The sequence below is a fragment of the Clarias gariepinus genome, chromosome 5 (genome assembly GCF_024256425.1).
Source record: "Clarias gariepinus isolate MV-2021 ecotype Netherlands chromosome 5, CGAR_prim_01v2, whole genome shotgun sequence".
In the NCBI taxonomy this organism is placed as follows: domain Eukaryota; kingdom Metazoa; phylum Chordata; class Actinopteri; order Siluriformes; family Clariidae; genus Clarias; species Clarias gariepinus.
The window spans coordinates 23,523,156-23,537,601 of NC_071104.1; the positions used below are offsets into that span (position 1 = coordinate 23,523,156).

The 14,446-nt window shown below is 36.6% G+C and overlaps 1 protein-coding gene across 1 annotated transcript; it reads right to left on the reverse strand.

Annotated features, from left to right (window-relative positions):
* Positions 1-2,551: 2,551 nt before the first annotated feature.
* arl5a (ADP-ribosylation factor-like 5A) lies at positions 2,552-14,446 on the reverse strand. Its single transcript, XM_053496899.1, has 6 exons — positions 13,980-14,446; positions 7,190-7,250; positions 6,516-6,663; positions 6,317-6,400; positions 4,517-4,668; positions 2,552-3,088 (listed from the first exon to the last, which is right to left on the reverse strand). The coding sequence occupies exons 1-6, from the start codon at positions 14,023-14,025 to the stop codon at positions 3,040-3,042; spliced, it is 540 nt and encodes a 179-aa protein (XP_053352874.1). The 5' UTR covers positions 14,026-14,446; the 3' UTR covers positions 2,552-3,039.

Here is a 14,446-nt window from a genome sequence, read left to right on the forward strand (position 1 = left end):
AAACCACTGTCCCATCTAATGTAAAAGTTGAAACTTAACATGAAACTTAAATACGATTTGGAAGGTTTCCTTCCACAGTTCAAAGACATTCAGGTTAGGCTAATTCGCGTTCCCAAATTGCCCGTAGTGTGTGAATGTATGTGTGTGCCCTGCAATGGTTTGGCACCCTGTCCAGGGTGTACCCTGCCTCGTGCCCAAAGTCTCCTGGCATCGGCTCCAGGTCCCTGCGACCCTGAATACAGGATAAAGCAGTATAGATGATGAATGAGTGAGTAAGATTTTGGAGGTGGTATAGTGGCTTAGTGGTTAACACTGTCGCCTTGCACCTACAGTCTCCAGGTTTAATTCCCAGCCACTTTTAATTGCCGCCTGAGTGTGCATGGAGTTTGCATGTTTTCCTTGGTGGGTTTCCTCTGGGTACTCCGGTTTACTCCCACACCCAAGACATGCAGATTAGGCTAACTGGCATTCCCAAATTGCCCATAGTGTGTGATTAAGTGTGTGTGCCCTGCAATGGATTGGCACCCTGTCCAGGGTGAAGCCCACCTCGTGCCAATTAGACTTTCTGCCTGGAGTTTGGAGTTTCTTCTGGGATAAGTGAGTGACTGAGTGAGAGTAAGAATTCGGTCTTGAGGCACAAATCTGGGGAAGGTTACAGAAACATTTCTGCTGCTTTGAAGGTCCCAATGAGCACAGTGGCATCCATCATCCGTAAGTGGAAGAAGTTTGAAACCACAAGGACTCTTCCTAGAGCTGGCTCGCCGTCTAAACTGAGCGATCGGGCCTTAGTCAGGTAGGTGACCAAAAACCCGATGGTCACTCTGTCAGAGTTCCAGAGGTTCTCTGTGGAGAGAGGAGAACCTTCCAGAAGGACAACCATCTCTGCATCAATCCACCAATCAGGCCTATATGGTAGAGTGGCCAGACAGAATCCTCTCCTTAGTAAAAGGCACATGGCAGCCCACCTGGAGTGTGCCAAAAAGCACCTGAAAGACTTTTAGACCATGAGAAACTAAATTCTCTGGTCTGATGAGACGAATATTGAACTCTTTGGTGTAAATGCCAGGCATCACGTTTGCAGGAAACCAGGCACCACTCATCACCAGGCCAATACCATCCCTACCGTGAAGCATGGTGGTGGCAGCATCATGCTGTTGGGATGTTTTTCAGCAGCAGGAACTGGGAAACTAGTCAGGATAAAGGAAAAGATGACAGCGACATCCTGGATAAAAACCTGCTCCAGAGCCCTCTTGACCTCAGACTGGGGTGGCAATTTATCTTTCAGCAGGACAATGACCCTAAGCACACAGCCAAGATATCAAAGGAGTGGCTTTAGGACAACTCTGTGAATGTCCTTGTGTGGCCCAGCCAGAGCCCAGACTTGAATCCAATTGAACATCTCTGAAGAGATCTTGAAATGGCTGTGCACCGACGCTTCCCATACAACCTGATGGAGCTTGAGACGTGCTGCTAAGAGGAATGGGCGAAACTGGCCAAGGATAGGTGTGCCAGCCTTGTGGCATCATATTCAAAAAGACTTGAGGCTGTAAATGCTGCCAAAGGTGCATAAAAAAAGGATTGAGCAAAGGCTGTGAATACTTATGTACATGTGATTTCCCTGGTTTATTTATTTATTTTTTTTATAAATTTGCAAAAACCTCAAGTAAACTTTTTTCACGTTGTCATAGTGGGGTGTTGTGTGTAGAATTCTGAGGATTTTTTTTTTTATTTAATCCATTTTGGAATAGGGCTGTAACATAAAATGTGGAAAAGGTGATGCACTGTAAATATTGTCCAATGATACTGGCTCACATCCTTATGATTTCATTCATTGAACTTCTGCCTCTTAAGTGTCCTCTAATACAACACATTAATGCATAAAATGGATTAATGGCAAAATGTGAGCAAGTGCCTTACTAAAATTATCATAATGTTCAAACGTTACCATTTGTGGTAGGTAGGGTAAACACCTTTTATATTTATTCCATGAATATGCCATGTCTAATATTTGCTTTTATATTTATTCCATGAAGATATTATATCATGTCTAATATTTGCTGATTTGAACAAAACAAAAAAACAATATCATTTTGACAGCAATATAAACTAAACAAACTTGTCTGGGTGTGTTTCCAGCATGTTAAATTTAACTAGGCCAATTCAGTGTATTTAATTTTTTTTTCTTATTTATTTTTTTACTTGTTGCAATCCTACTTTTTTATGTACCATGCTCCTGCCATAAAGTGTTACTCTGCTAACACTTATGCATACCGGTGATGTATCCCTGGAAGAGGGTCACAATGCGGGGAAAGCTGTAGCCCAAAATAATTTCCAAAAAATAAAGCAACTACAAACATACAAATAATGTTTTCCATAACTTACATACCTCATGTCCAGGTAATCATGAAAAAGCTTATTGTCTGCAAGTTACTAGAGAGATGCTCAGGTTAAGTATAACGTTTATTTTTGTGATAAAGTGTGACTCGTACTTCAAGTCACAAACTATGTTTCAATCACTGTGACAACAAACAAAATGACCACTATCTCCAGGTTCCATGAGTAAAAACACTTTATTTATTTTTTTCCTTACATAAACTGAAGTCTTCCACTGCATGGTGTTTTAGTCTTGATTTTGATGTCCTGGTCTCTGAGTGGTTCAGGAAAAGGCTCAAGGTCAATGTAAATACTGGACTGAACACACAGAGCAATACTATGTAAGGCAGTCAGACAATACTGCAAAGTCACTCCATGCAGAGCCTCACTCATTTACACATGCGCTCAGTCCATATGCTTCTCTGCATCTTTCCTGTTAGACTCTTTAGAGAGCAACTGGGCAGAAAAACACTGATATTATGTGGTTTTGCTCTTCCTAAACCTTTTGAATAGTTAGTTGAAGATTTTTGTTCACAGTTCTCCGTGAGCTGTAATAAATTAATCACACAAGTCCAGGTGACATCTCCACGCCACCTTCACAGTGAGCGACAGTTGGCCTCCATGCTTGGAGGGGAAAGAGTGTGCACCGTTTGCTACGGTCAGGAGTCATCTCACTCGCAGTCGTGACATCATCCACTCAAGTCCCTGACACAGTCTGCACACAGATAAAGTTACATTATAATCATTACATTCCATTAAAAAAAGTCATAAAATGTGTTCACTAACTGCAGTCAATTTATTTGGCACTGAGTCAGTATAACATTTATTGGACTTCCTATAAAGCTAGATTAGAAGCAGAAAGTAGGACTTTTAAGGTAAAATCTTCATTATGAGTGTGTATGTACTTGTATATACTGTATGAACTCTGCTAATTTACTGCAATTATTATTAATACTACAATTTACTTTTCAAACTATGAATCATAAGAACTAAAATGTTACAGGGAATTATTAATTAAACAGTTTATACACACAGTAATGAGACTAATGCATATTATGCAAAACATACAGCATACAAAAGTGTGTTTTTAAATTCATTACAGGTACTAAAGAAGTACATGTTACAGAGAAATACAGGGTATGTACAAAAAGGTCGAAATCAAGTACAGATCAAATATCATCACAACTTGACACATTTGAAACCCACAGAAATGTTTATCTTATTGCATGAATTAAAAAAAAAAAAAAGTCATAAAAGAAAGTCATGGCAACTAATTAGCTGAACACCAGTGTGCCGTTCTTTTATTATTATTTTACACTTTTGCTATTAAAAGTTGCATGTGTTAAAAAGCCATGGATCTGTCTTTTTTCTCCCCAAACACCTGCAAGCGAATTAGTCTTAAAACCTGCTCATTACACACGCTAGTCACAAAGCACTGCAGGCGCAAATTAGAATTAAAACATCTGCACATTTAAAGCCGTGTGTGCTTATGTGCCTGCAAATGCTCAACTCGCAATTATTTTAAATTTGGTTTTTGAGACTTGAGACATTTAAACACACTAGTATATGTCAGGACTGAATTATTTGCCAAGTTTGTTTTGAACCAATAGTTATGGCAGATGAGAAAAATGTGCTGCTCAGTAATGTAGCCTTTTTGTTCAATTTAATTTTAAGTCAAAATATTACATTTGTATTAAAAGTTACTTTGTATTATTTAATCGCTGTTCTTGATTTTTATGTGTGAATAATATAATAAATGGGCTACATCCAATTTAAAAAACTTTCAAGGTTGCATACTAGTGATGGTCAAAGTTCAAGGTCTTAAAATTGTAATGAAATCTGAAAAAAAAATTAAACATTAAATCAGGATTTTTATAAAATGTAGATACTTACAGAATCATAATATAAACCAAATCGATGCCTATGTATCATGATATCGAATTGGTTGAGGACTGCTGATTTCTATCCCTAACAGTCAGTATGTCCCAATTAATGTTACAAATACAGAGTTCTGTGTGCTCAGATATCAATGCAGTTTGGTTATTTCTCTGAGCAAACACCTAATAAAAATCATAATCATCTAGTCAGTGCCATGCAGACAGCTACATACATCTGGCTAGTGTAAAAGGAAATATATTCTTACCCTTCCCCTGTAAGAGCACAGCAGGCCTGGATGTGCCACTGGTGGTCCTTAACAGAAGTAAGCTGTAGGCTCTGTGAGATTTCAGCTACAGTCATACAACCTTTTACATCCTGCTTGTTGGCAAACACCAACAAACCAGCCTTTTTAAGGTCCTGGGAAAAGAATAAATGCAAACTACTGAACGATCTTGCTTTAAAAAGATTTCCTAAACAATTCTGACTCCAATAAAAGTATTCGTATTCCAAAACACTCATAAATCAAAGCAAAATTTCCCATAAGAAATAACGAAAACTTAAATTATTAGCCCCAAAAATAAATACATAAAATGTATACAAAATTTTAAGTAAAAATAAATTAATTAACCTGTACTTTACCTTTAAAAAAAAAGTTAAACTAAATCCCGACAGATAGGTTTTTCCGTTTATGTACGCAGGCGCTGTATGTGTGTGTGTGAGTGTATGAGAGTGTGGGTGTGTGAAGCTAAAGTAAGAGAAGAGGGGGGAAACAGGAGGGGCTGATTCCTCTTCTTATTTTCTCCTCTCTTATTTAAGTTTTTTATAATTAAGTTATTTAAGTCACACACACACACATTAATGGAAAGACTGTTTTATCGGAAAAATTTGCAAGGAACATCGCTAATGACACTCGCATGAGCGCATACTAACAAAATCACTGCTGTCAAAAACAACAAATGAACCTGCACTTTATCTTTGAAAAGAATCGTGACAGAGCAGTGTTTCTGTGTAGAGAGTGTGTGTGTTTGTGTGTGCGAGTATGGGTCAAGCCGAGAGGAGGTGTGGGGGTTGTGTAAAAGCGTGTGTGTGACGGTCAAATTATGTGTTACACACGTACACACACACCGACGGGGTGAAACAGAGAGGGAGAAAATGGATCTTTAACCTCTTTAATGAGACTTTCGTTTGCTTTATACGCGTGCACACGTATGTTATAAGAATACGTGTTTACACGCACGCTGTACACATGCGCTTACAAACACAAAATAAAAGATGATTTACGCACACACAAGTGGTCACAGTGTTATTGTGTTGATTATACCAGTAAGAGATGTGCACCAAGACCAAGCGAAGGAGACGATTACCCACAATTCCGCAGCGCAAGAGAGAGAAAAACCATTGGTTCAGTTGTGATCACAAGACGTTCGACGTCAAAACAAGAATTTGCAAGAACTTGCTCGTTTTTCAAATCTTTAAAGAATTACAAGATTAGAAGGGGAATTGAGTTAACAGGTTGACTATCCCAATCTTCCACATCAGTCTCTGTCTCATTACCTGAGGTAAAAAAAAAATTCAAAAAATAAAAAAATAAATGACTTAAATACATTAAGTGCATTACAACAGATAAATGCATTAAATGCATTATTGTTGTCTTCACTTGATCTACATTTCAATGTCTTTTATTATGACATTTATACTTTTTAAAACTTTGACGATGCAAAAATCCAGAACATATAACTACAATTGAGTTTGAGCTTATTATCTTCTAATTTGAAGTGTAAACTAATATGAATATAGGGTGGGTAAATTCTTTTTTGTTGCACTTAGAATGATATTTGACTGTGGATGGTATTACATTCTTTACAGTTAATATTTTTAACATTATTTTTATTTGTAAAGCACACATTTGTGCATATTGTGCTATAGACTTGATTTGATTATTCTGTTATGATAAGGCCTCATCATGTCAGAGCACGAGACCTCAACAAATCCTAACTAATTTGAATAAAAACATCAGGAAAATAGAGGTGGTGTGCAGTAACCATTATACGAATGCAGGACTCACCTCATGAGCTAGCATTCTGTAGAGCTCTTCTCTGGTCACAGAGATCCTCTCTCTGTCTGTGCTGTCCACCACAACTATCACAAACTGTAACCAGAACCAAAATATAATGAAATGTTTTTCTATTATAATGTCAGTATACAGTACAAAAGAAGAAGAGAAGAAAAAGAGCAACTTGCCAAAATAAATTTAGTAAGCATACCTCTGTGTTAGTGTAGTAAGTATTCCATGAGGAACGCAGAGATTCCTGGCCTCCTATATCCCACATGAGGAAATGAGTGTTGTTCACAACAATCTCCTCTACATTGCTGCCTATCGTGGGTGAGGTGTGAACTACTTCATTCATAGAACTGAGGATCAAACACACACCAAATAAACATTGTTAATAATGTTACCACTATTAATCAAGATGAACTGAATAATGCAGAAAGTTGAATTATGTAGAAGTCATATACATATAATAACAGTTTAGTTTAAAAAAAAATGTAACAAAGCATGCTCAAAGATTTCACATAAAACCAGCCGCTCATGCTCTCCTGTGACAGGGGAAGTGCTACTGCTGTGTTAATTTTACGATTAATTTCACTGCAGTAAAATCATGCTTAGTTACAGAGATAAATTAACCACAGCAATTAACAGGCTCTAGAATTCCTTAGGAGATGAGCAATAAAACAAAATAAAAATGGACCGATACATTTAACAATAAATACAATTCAATTTAATGAGATATTTAATCATATTTCCAATGTATATTTTTATTCTTAACATCTTAACAAAAAAATGAAAAAATGAATAAATGAAATAGTCATGCTTCATATTACTTGTTAGAATAATACATTCAACAATAATCTGTATACAAGTAAACTAAGTACTCACAATTGATAAAGAATTGTTGTCTTGCCTGCATTGTCCAGTCCAACAATTATGACTTTATGCTCTAAATGACAAAAAGAAATATGGTTAGGAACACTAAAATAAATTTTTTTCACTTAAGAAAAGGACAAAAACATATTCAGGATATCACATAACTGATTTACATCACACTAAAACAAAACAAGCAAGTATGCAAACAAAAATAAAATAAATAAGACAATTACAACAACAATAATAATAGTAATTCTGTATTTCAATGTGTCAAAAGTGCATTTTTTACAAGAGTATTTGCTTAAGAAAAGCAATCTTTACTGATATGACATTAAATACTGATAAGATTATAAATTTACTAACTAGGTTATCAAACAAGTAACAACTGACTTGTACATGTAATTCTGTACTACATGTACAGAGGTAGCCAACTGTGCGTGTAATGAAGTCATTTGGAAAAAGAACAGTCTGAACATGAAAACTATTTGTACCAAGTCCCTTGTGCTTCTGGTTTCACATAAAACACAGAGAGTATCAAAATCAAAGGGCCCAGAACTATTGTAATAGTAATTTAAAAAATAAATAAATAAACAAACAAAAGTTAAATAAAACTAAATACACTAATGTTTTACCAACTTAACACTGCTACAATATCATGTAAGAAAATAAACAGTTAATTACAAAACAATGCAAATGTGTATATGAGAAGATTTAGGGTTAATGGAAGTTAAATTCTCAAGATCTGTTTAACTATATTTACAGTTTTACTTGTTACACAGCTGTGAATATGGAACAAAGCAAACATGTTTCTTGGTTAAACAGTCAAAACGTCAGCATGCTTTTCAAACAAACCCCTACGCTACACGCATACAACACCTGTGAACCAAGGTCAGACGTCAGGCAGAGCAGCACAGTAAAGCGCTGGTAACAGGTCCAGCTACTACGACTGCGTCACAAAACTGGTTCTTGTAAATTTACTGGTTAATTGACTGTTTAAATTAAACTATAATTAACCTAGAGAACAACCCAAGTGTTTTAAAAAGGAATGTTAATGTACACTGTGCTTCACAATAAAAATAATACAGTGCTGCACCCATTCCTTATTACCATAATAATACGCATGTACACCAAAGTATAAAAGAAAGAAGCAAACAATGTCATAGTTATGCTTAAAAAGCAGGTGTGTTGTTCTGTCTGAGAGAGTAAAAAAAAAAAAAAACAAGGATGATCGCTATGTTCTAGCGTCATTAAGTTCAGTGACTAATGTTTCAGAAATGCTTTTTGCTCTGCACGAGTCAAAATCATTCCAAATTTTAATGGTTGCAAGTGCAAATATAAGCAACAGAAATCAGTTAACTACGATCATCATTTAGTTCATATTTGTGTGCTTTGACCTCTAACAGTGTAGTGTTTGTGTAAGAAGGAAAATAACGGCTGTGGATATGGCTGTAGTAAACAAATTTGTGCGAATATAAAATACATCTGACCATCACACACATTACAGGATTATTTCCTTAACTGGTACCACAAATTTGGAATCATGTAATTAGGATTTGTGCCATATACAAAATGTGTGTAGACTGTGGCATTCATTAAAACCAAGGGGCACATTAGGACTTGTTCCCAGGCCTCATCAACTAACATCAGTACCTCACGTCACTAATGCTCTTGTGTTTACAAGGAGTACAAAAGTGCCAATCCACTAAATCTAGTGGAAAACTGTTTAAGAAGAGTGAAAATTATTATAAACACTAAATCTGAAATGAAATGTTCAAATAACTTCTTCTTCTTCTTTGTCTTTCGGCTGTTCCAAATAACAGTTTGTTTTATATTTTAAGAACACATACTGTAAGACATCCAAAAAATGTTATAGAAATGATCATGCGAAATCCTAAAGGGACCATAAAAGCAATCAGAGAAGAAAGTGCAAAGCTATTTTTCTCCTGAGTATAAAGAAAATACAGCGTTGCTGACATTTGATAAGGTATTCATCTTTAGCAGCCTCAATGAGTTGTTGTAGTCAGTGTTTCAAAGCTTTTTGACATTGCTTTTACAAATTACATCATGAAAACCTTTCATTTCTTTGTCTGTTTACAGCTGTGGTTACATGGACAATATTTCCTATACTACTTTCAGAGGTTTGTACACTGTGCCCTATGCATAATGAGTGTATTACTTCATGTAATTCTTTTTTATCTAGACATTCTAACGCACTGGAATAGAGTCAATTTCAATTTCCATATGGTCACACAGCTGTTTAGTCCCAGTCCTTAGCTTTCATATGGCACCGTGTGTTTAGAAATGTTTTTGCTTTCACTATTAACCATAACTGGGATTTCTATTGTTGATTTTTTATGATGCAACTTCACCAAGCGTATAAATGATCTCCATTAACGATTGTTTTCTTCCCCCAGACTACATTTCTTCCACAAAGCTTATGGTTCGGTACTATCCTTTAAATTTAAAGATGTGTTGGATGATTCTTGATCAACTTACAATCATTTCAAAATCTCCTGTTTTTGCCTCATCAACAGTGTTTTTTTTTTTCTTTTCTTTGGCCAGGCAGTGTAAAAAGGAAAAATATATATTTTTTAGAACAGCGTTGTCAAATTGTGTGGTTTCCTGCCCAATTAGGCTTTATAATCATTTTGGGCTGTAGAAATGTTTCCTGTGCAGGTAATAAAGTAAATTTAGTGAAACAAAGTATGTAATACATTTGAGTGCTACTGCTAATATTATTTCCATCCAGAGTGGGCAGATTTTTAGCACTGCCTCATAGGGTTTTGTTTTATCCTTTTTGGCTTCATTTTTGTTAAATTATTAATGGCACGGTGAAAAGTTGTTTGTCTGAGCCTGTATTTGCCTAGTACTAAGACCTGCTATGTTCAAATGATTTTTATATCATCTATATAATATCAAATAGAATTAAAAGAGGGGGTAGTAACTTTTAAAAATGACTGTATTGTCTTGCATTCAGATCATGTTGCACTTACATGTTCTATTATTTACTTGACATCAAATCCCAGATGCTGTATCAGTCAACAATCATTGGTCACTCACACAACGTAAAACAAAACAACATAAATTTGCCAATGAGGTCAGAAATTAATAAATGATTCAGTCATACAACACAATCACTTCTCTCATAGCTCGTCCGCGTGTACAGTGTTTTGCTGACAATCATGTGATGTTTAACAAGGAGGCAGTCCTCAACAAACTAGTCAGTTTACTTAGTGGAGTTGAAGTAGTGTGCTGTTATTTTCGTGCCAAAAACGTGAATGCAAATCTCAGAGTTTTGTGTTTAGATTTTATAAGCTTCCACTCTCCCCTTCTCCCTTTGTCTCTTTCTCAATGCTCGCTTGCTGAATTCCAACCAATCAGAGACAAGCGGATGGACCCAACACCAGCCAATCAGAAACTGTAAAGCAGTACATTTCTGATTTACTCCTTTTGATACTTTTTGTGTCCCCTCAAGGCACATTTTCTTCTGTTGTTGTGTTTAGGGGCTAGTATATACCTCATCATTCCATACATTAGTTTATATTGTCATTTTTATCCGAATTATCTTACGCACATGTGCGCACACAATAAAAACTAACATGCATACTAACTGACAAACCATTTTACAAACAATTTAACTGGGATGTAACTTACGGCATTAGTTAATTAAACCTAATCGGGCAACTTTAGCTGTTGCACAGAAACTCTGGGAACAGAGTGAAAGCTACAAAGAAGCATACTAGAATGTATGTTTAGACTGAGCAAACCTTTGACGACAATACATTTGCAATCTGTGCATTTAATTTCAAACTACCTAATACACATCACAACATTTACCTCATTCTGACGAATTAAATTAAATTTTCCACATCTGGGATCCAACTTTTTTTTTTTTTTTGAGGTTTAGTTTTTCTTAATTTTGTCTTGTTCATTCAGGGTTTTACATTTCAAAATTTATGTTAGAGAGCTAGGTGAAAACTACACTTTGTGACATGTTTTTAATTTGATAAACTGATCCAAAATTATATTCCTAAATCAACCTTAATGCTTACTATTCCTTTCATCTTTGAAACAGGGGTTTATGTGAAGAACTATCCTTGCATTTACTTTGATGTGACCCCCCCCCCCAAAAATGGTTATGTGAGGCATCTCAGTGCTACTGTAATATAGTTGTGTCTATGGATAAATTTGCAACTTAGATATGGTGCAGCAGGTCCTATTACATACATTGCCTGGTCAGAAAAGGTTGCACACTTCAAGCTGACCACCTGCAGAGTGTGTTGAAAAGATTCCTTATGGCAGGATTCAAATATTTAAAGTAGTTGATGTGTGGAATGTGCTTGTTTCATCAAGGAAGAAAAAATTAATAGATAACAAATAAAATAGACAACACAACTTCAACGTCATTCAGTACATTAAGATCATCAGCTGGCTTCAGTGTATTTACACAAAAGGACGCTAAGCATACACCTGACCAACTAAGCAATTCCAGAGCATAACACTGCCTCTAGAGACATGTATAGTGGCCACTATGCATTAGTGATGAGAAGTTTGAATCATTTTAGTGACTCAGTTCTTTGAATCTTATTCATCAAAATGAACAAATCTTCTTTTTTTGAGTCATTTGGTTCATTTCGTTCCTTTGATAATAAATAAAATAAAATGTTGCATTTTCAATTAAAAAGACCCCTAATACGTCTACAAACACAAATTTTGGCTATAGTACCAGTAATCAAAATATTACAATACAGCTAAGAACATATTATAATAAACAGAATGAGTAGCTCACCTCTCATATCTTTCAGTCTGAGTCATTCGTTCTTTTAAATCTATTGCACCGCATAGCGTCTATGGGAGTTGCGGGACAAAGGACCAAACGACTCGGGACTTGAAGACTCATTGAGGAGAATCGTTTAAAAAGAACGAATCATTCATAAACAAACCATCACTACTATGCATGCTGGGTGAATCGCTTCATGTGCGTCTCTTTTTACCCTGACACACCCATCACTCTGGTAAAGGGTCAAGCTTATCAAACCACATGACCTTTTCCACTGCGCTGAAGTCCAACCTTTATGCTCCCTAAGACACTGAAGTGTTCTTTTCCTGATTAGGTTATTTTAACTATTAAACATAACTGTGACTTCTACTTTTTTTTAAGTGATGCAGGTCGAAAAATTTGCTCCTTCTGAAATGCTGGCTTTTTTGTGGCCAGGCAGTATACTTTCAAATAATTTCGCAAGGGAAAAAAAAAAAAACTACATTTACCACAACTATCTGTTGTATCCTGTGTGTGGGTACAAAAGTAAGATGATGGAATTACAAAATGCCACTTCCCTTTTCCAAATGACAGGACATAGAAACTGTCTAGACAGCCACAATTGTTAAAATTATCCCTACGGCTATCCTATTCACATTGAAGTTGGAACAATGCACTCCTGTCTTGCAGCATTCCACCTACAATCACTCAACACTATTTGTTGGTGCTATTACGTGCATTTAGTCAGCTGTAAAGGTGTACATCTTAATACCTTAACATTTTGGCCTCAAATACCATTTACCCTCTTAAAAGAGTATGATTTGGAATATGCACTACAGTTGTTCAGCGAACAGTTATCTTTAGTAAAAACATGCTCCATGGGATCATATTCCAATCCTGAGTACTTTACACAGAGGCAACAAAGGTTTGAGTTTTGTGGGTAATTCTTTATGCTCTAAGACAAATAATATCCTGTGTTGTCTGTAACTGAACTTTATGACAAGAAGGCTTGAACGGTGCATCTTCATGTTGCAATGTACTTTCTAGACATGTTGACTTTCAAGTGAAACCTGAGCAGGCAGCGCTGCCAGGGTTCACGCCAATACTAGGTCACATCATTTATAATGAACAAGAAGCCATGAATACTGCAGGGTATCACACAGAGGCCCTTCTCAGTCAGCACTGGCTCAGAGCTTGTGTCTGTCTTTACATAAACATTGAAGGATTTCTTCAGTCTGTCCCTGCATCACATATTTTACAAAAACAAATCAAGATAGCAGCAATGAATACACACTTGTCTCTTCATTTAGAGACGTCTTTGGTTCGGTCATAGCTTACTTTCAAAGCAGGTAAGTGTAGGATAGTGTAATCTCCATGAGAAACTACCTAGAACTGTCAAATCAGCTTCAGACATGCTTGGCCATAGTAAGGATATTTAACTTATTAAAACAACAACAACAACAGTGCTGTAAATCATACACAGCATTACAAAACAGGATAAAAGTACTGCAAAACGAATAGTGATGCTTATATGTTTTTGGATGTGTGTTATTTCGCACAGATATTGCAGGTCTACAGGCCTACGCAGACAATAATAACGAAGAGCTATCGCCAAAAACAGATGGACAGCATTAGGACACTAAATAATGACGGAAAACAGTCTGGTGTTTTTAATATTTGACAGCGTTTCATATTTCCCATAAGCAGTTTCTCTTCCGCGCTAATGCTGAAACAGAAAGCAGCTCGGTCAGGCCCAGTGTTAGCCCCGAACTGCTAGCGTCTGGAAAACACATTAGCATGTGTCAAACAGGTAGCTTATAAAACACAACCAGCTACATACCAACGAGATATATATATATTTTTTTGCTATCGCTGACACACAGTAAGACAATAACAAGCCTCGTTTTTTTTTTTTTAAGTCAGAAGGTGTATCATACTCATATCGCAACCGTATCTAAACTTCACAAAGCTAGTTGTCAGCTAGCTGGCTAGCTAACTTTGCTAAATATCTATTGTCTTCTTAAACGTTGACATAAGACCCACCTTGGTGGTTGAACAGCCTCCATAACTTTGTAAAAATGATTCCCATGTCTACTGGATGATTTTCCTTACACCGACAACAAAAACAGTCTAAAATGTAACGCTGGAGCTTTGCTCGGTAAAAGCCCCTTGTGCTACCCAGGCGAAAAGAGACCTGAGCTAGCTCTCGGTTACAACCAGCGATTCAGCTAAATGCAGGGGATGATTTCAAGATGAAATTGATGTGAGAAGTAAGCACAGCGATGGAAAACGCCGTTGCCTTTGAAATGCTGCATAATTCTCCTCGTGTCATAGCTAGGTTTAAAAAGGTGATTGTCAGGAAAGCGTCGTTCAGTTCGCGCAGCTCGGTGTCACTGAGGTGTTGCGGCTGCCGCCTTCCGCCGTCACGGCTGAGTGAGCGCAGGGAGAAGCAGTAGAGCAGCTCACACCACCTGAGCGGCTGCCCTGCCCTAACGCACAAAACTCTCTTT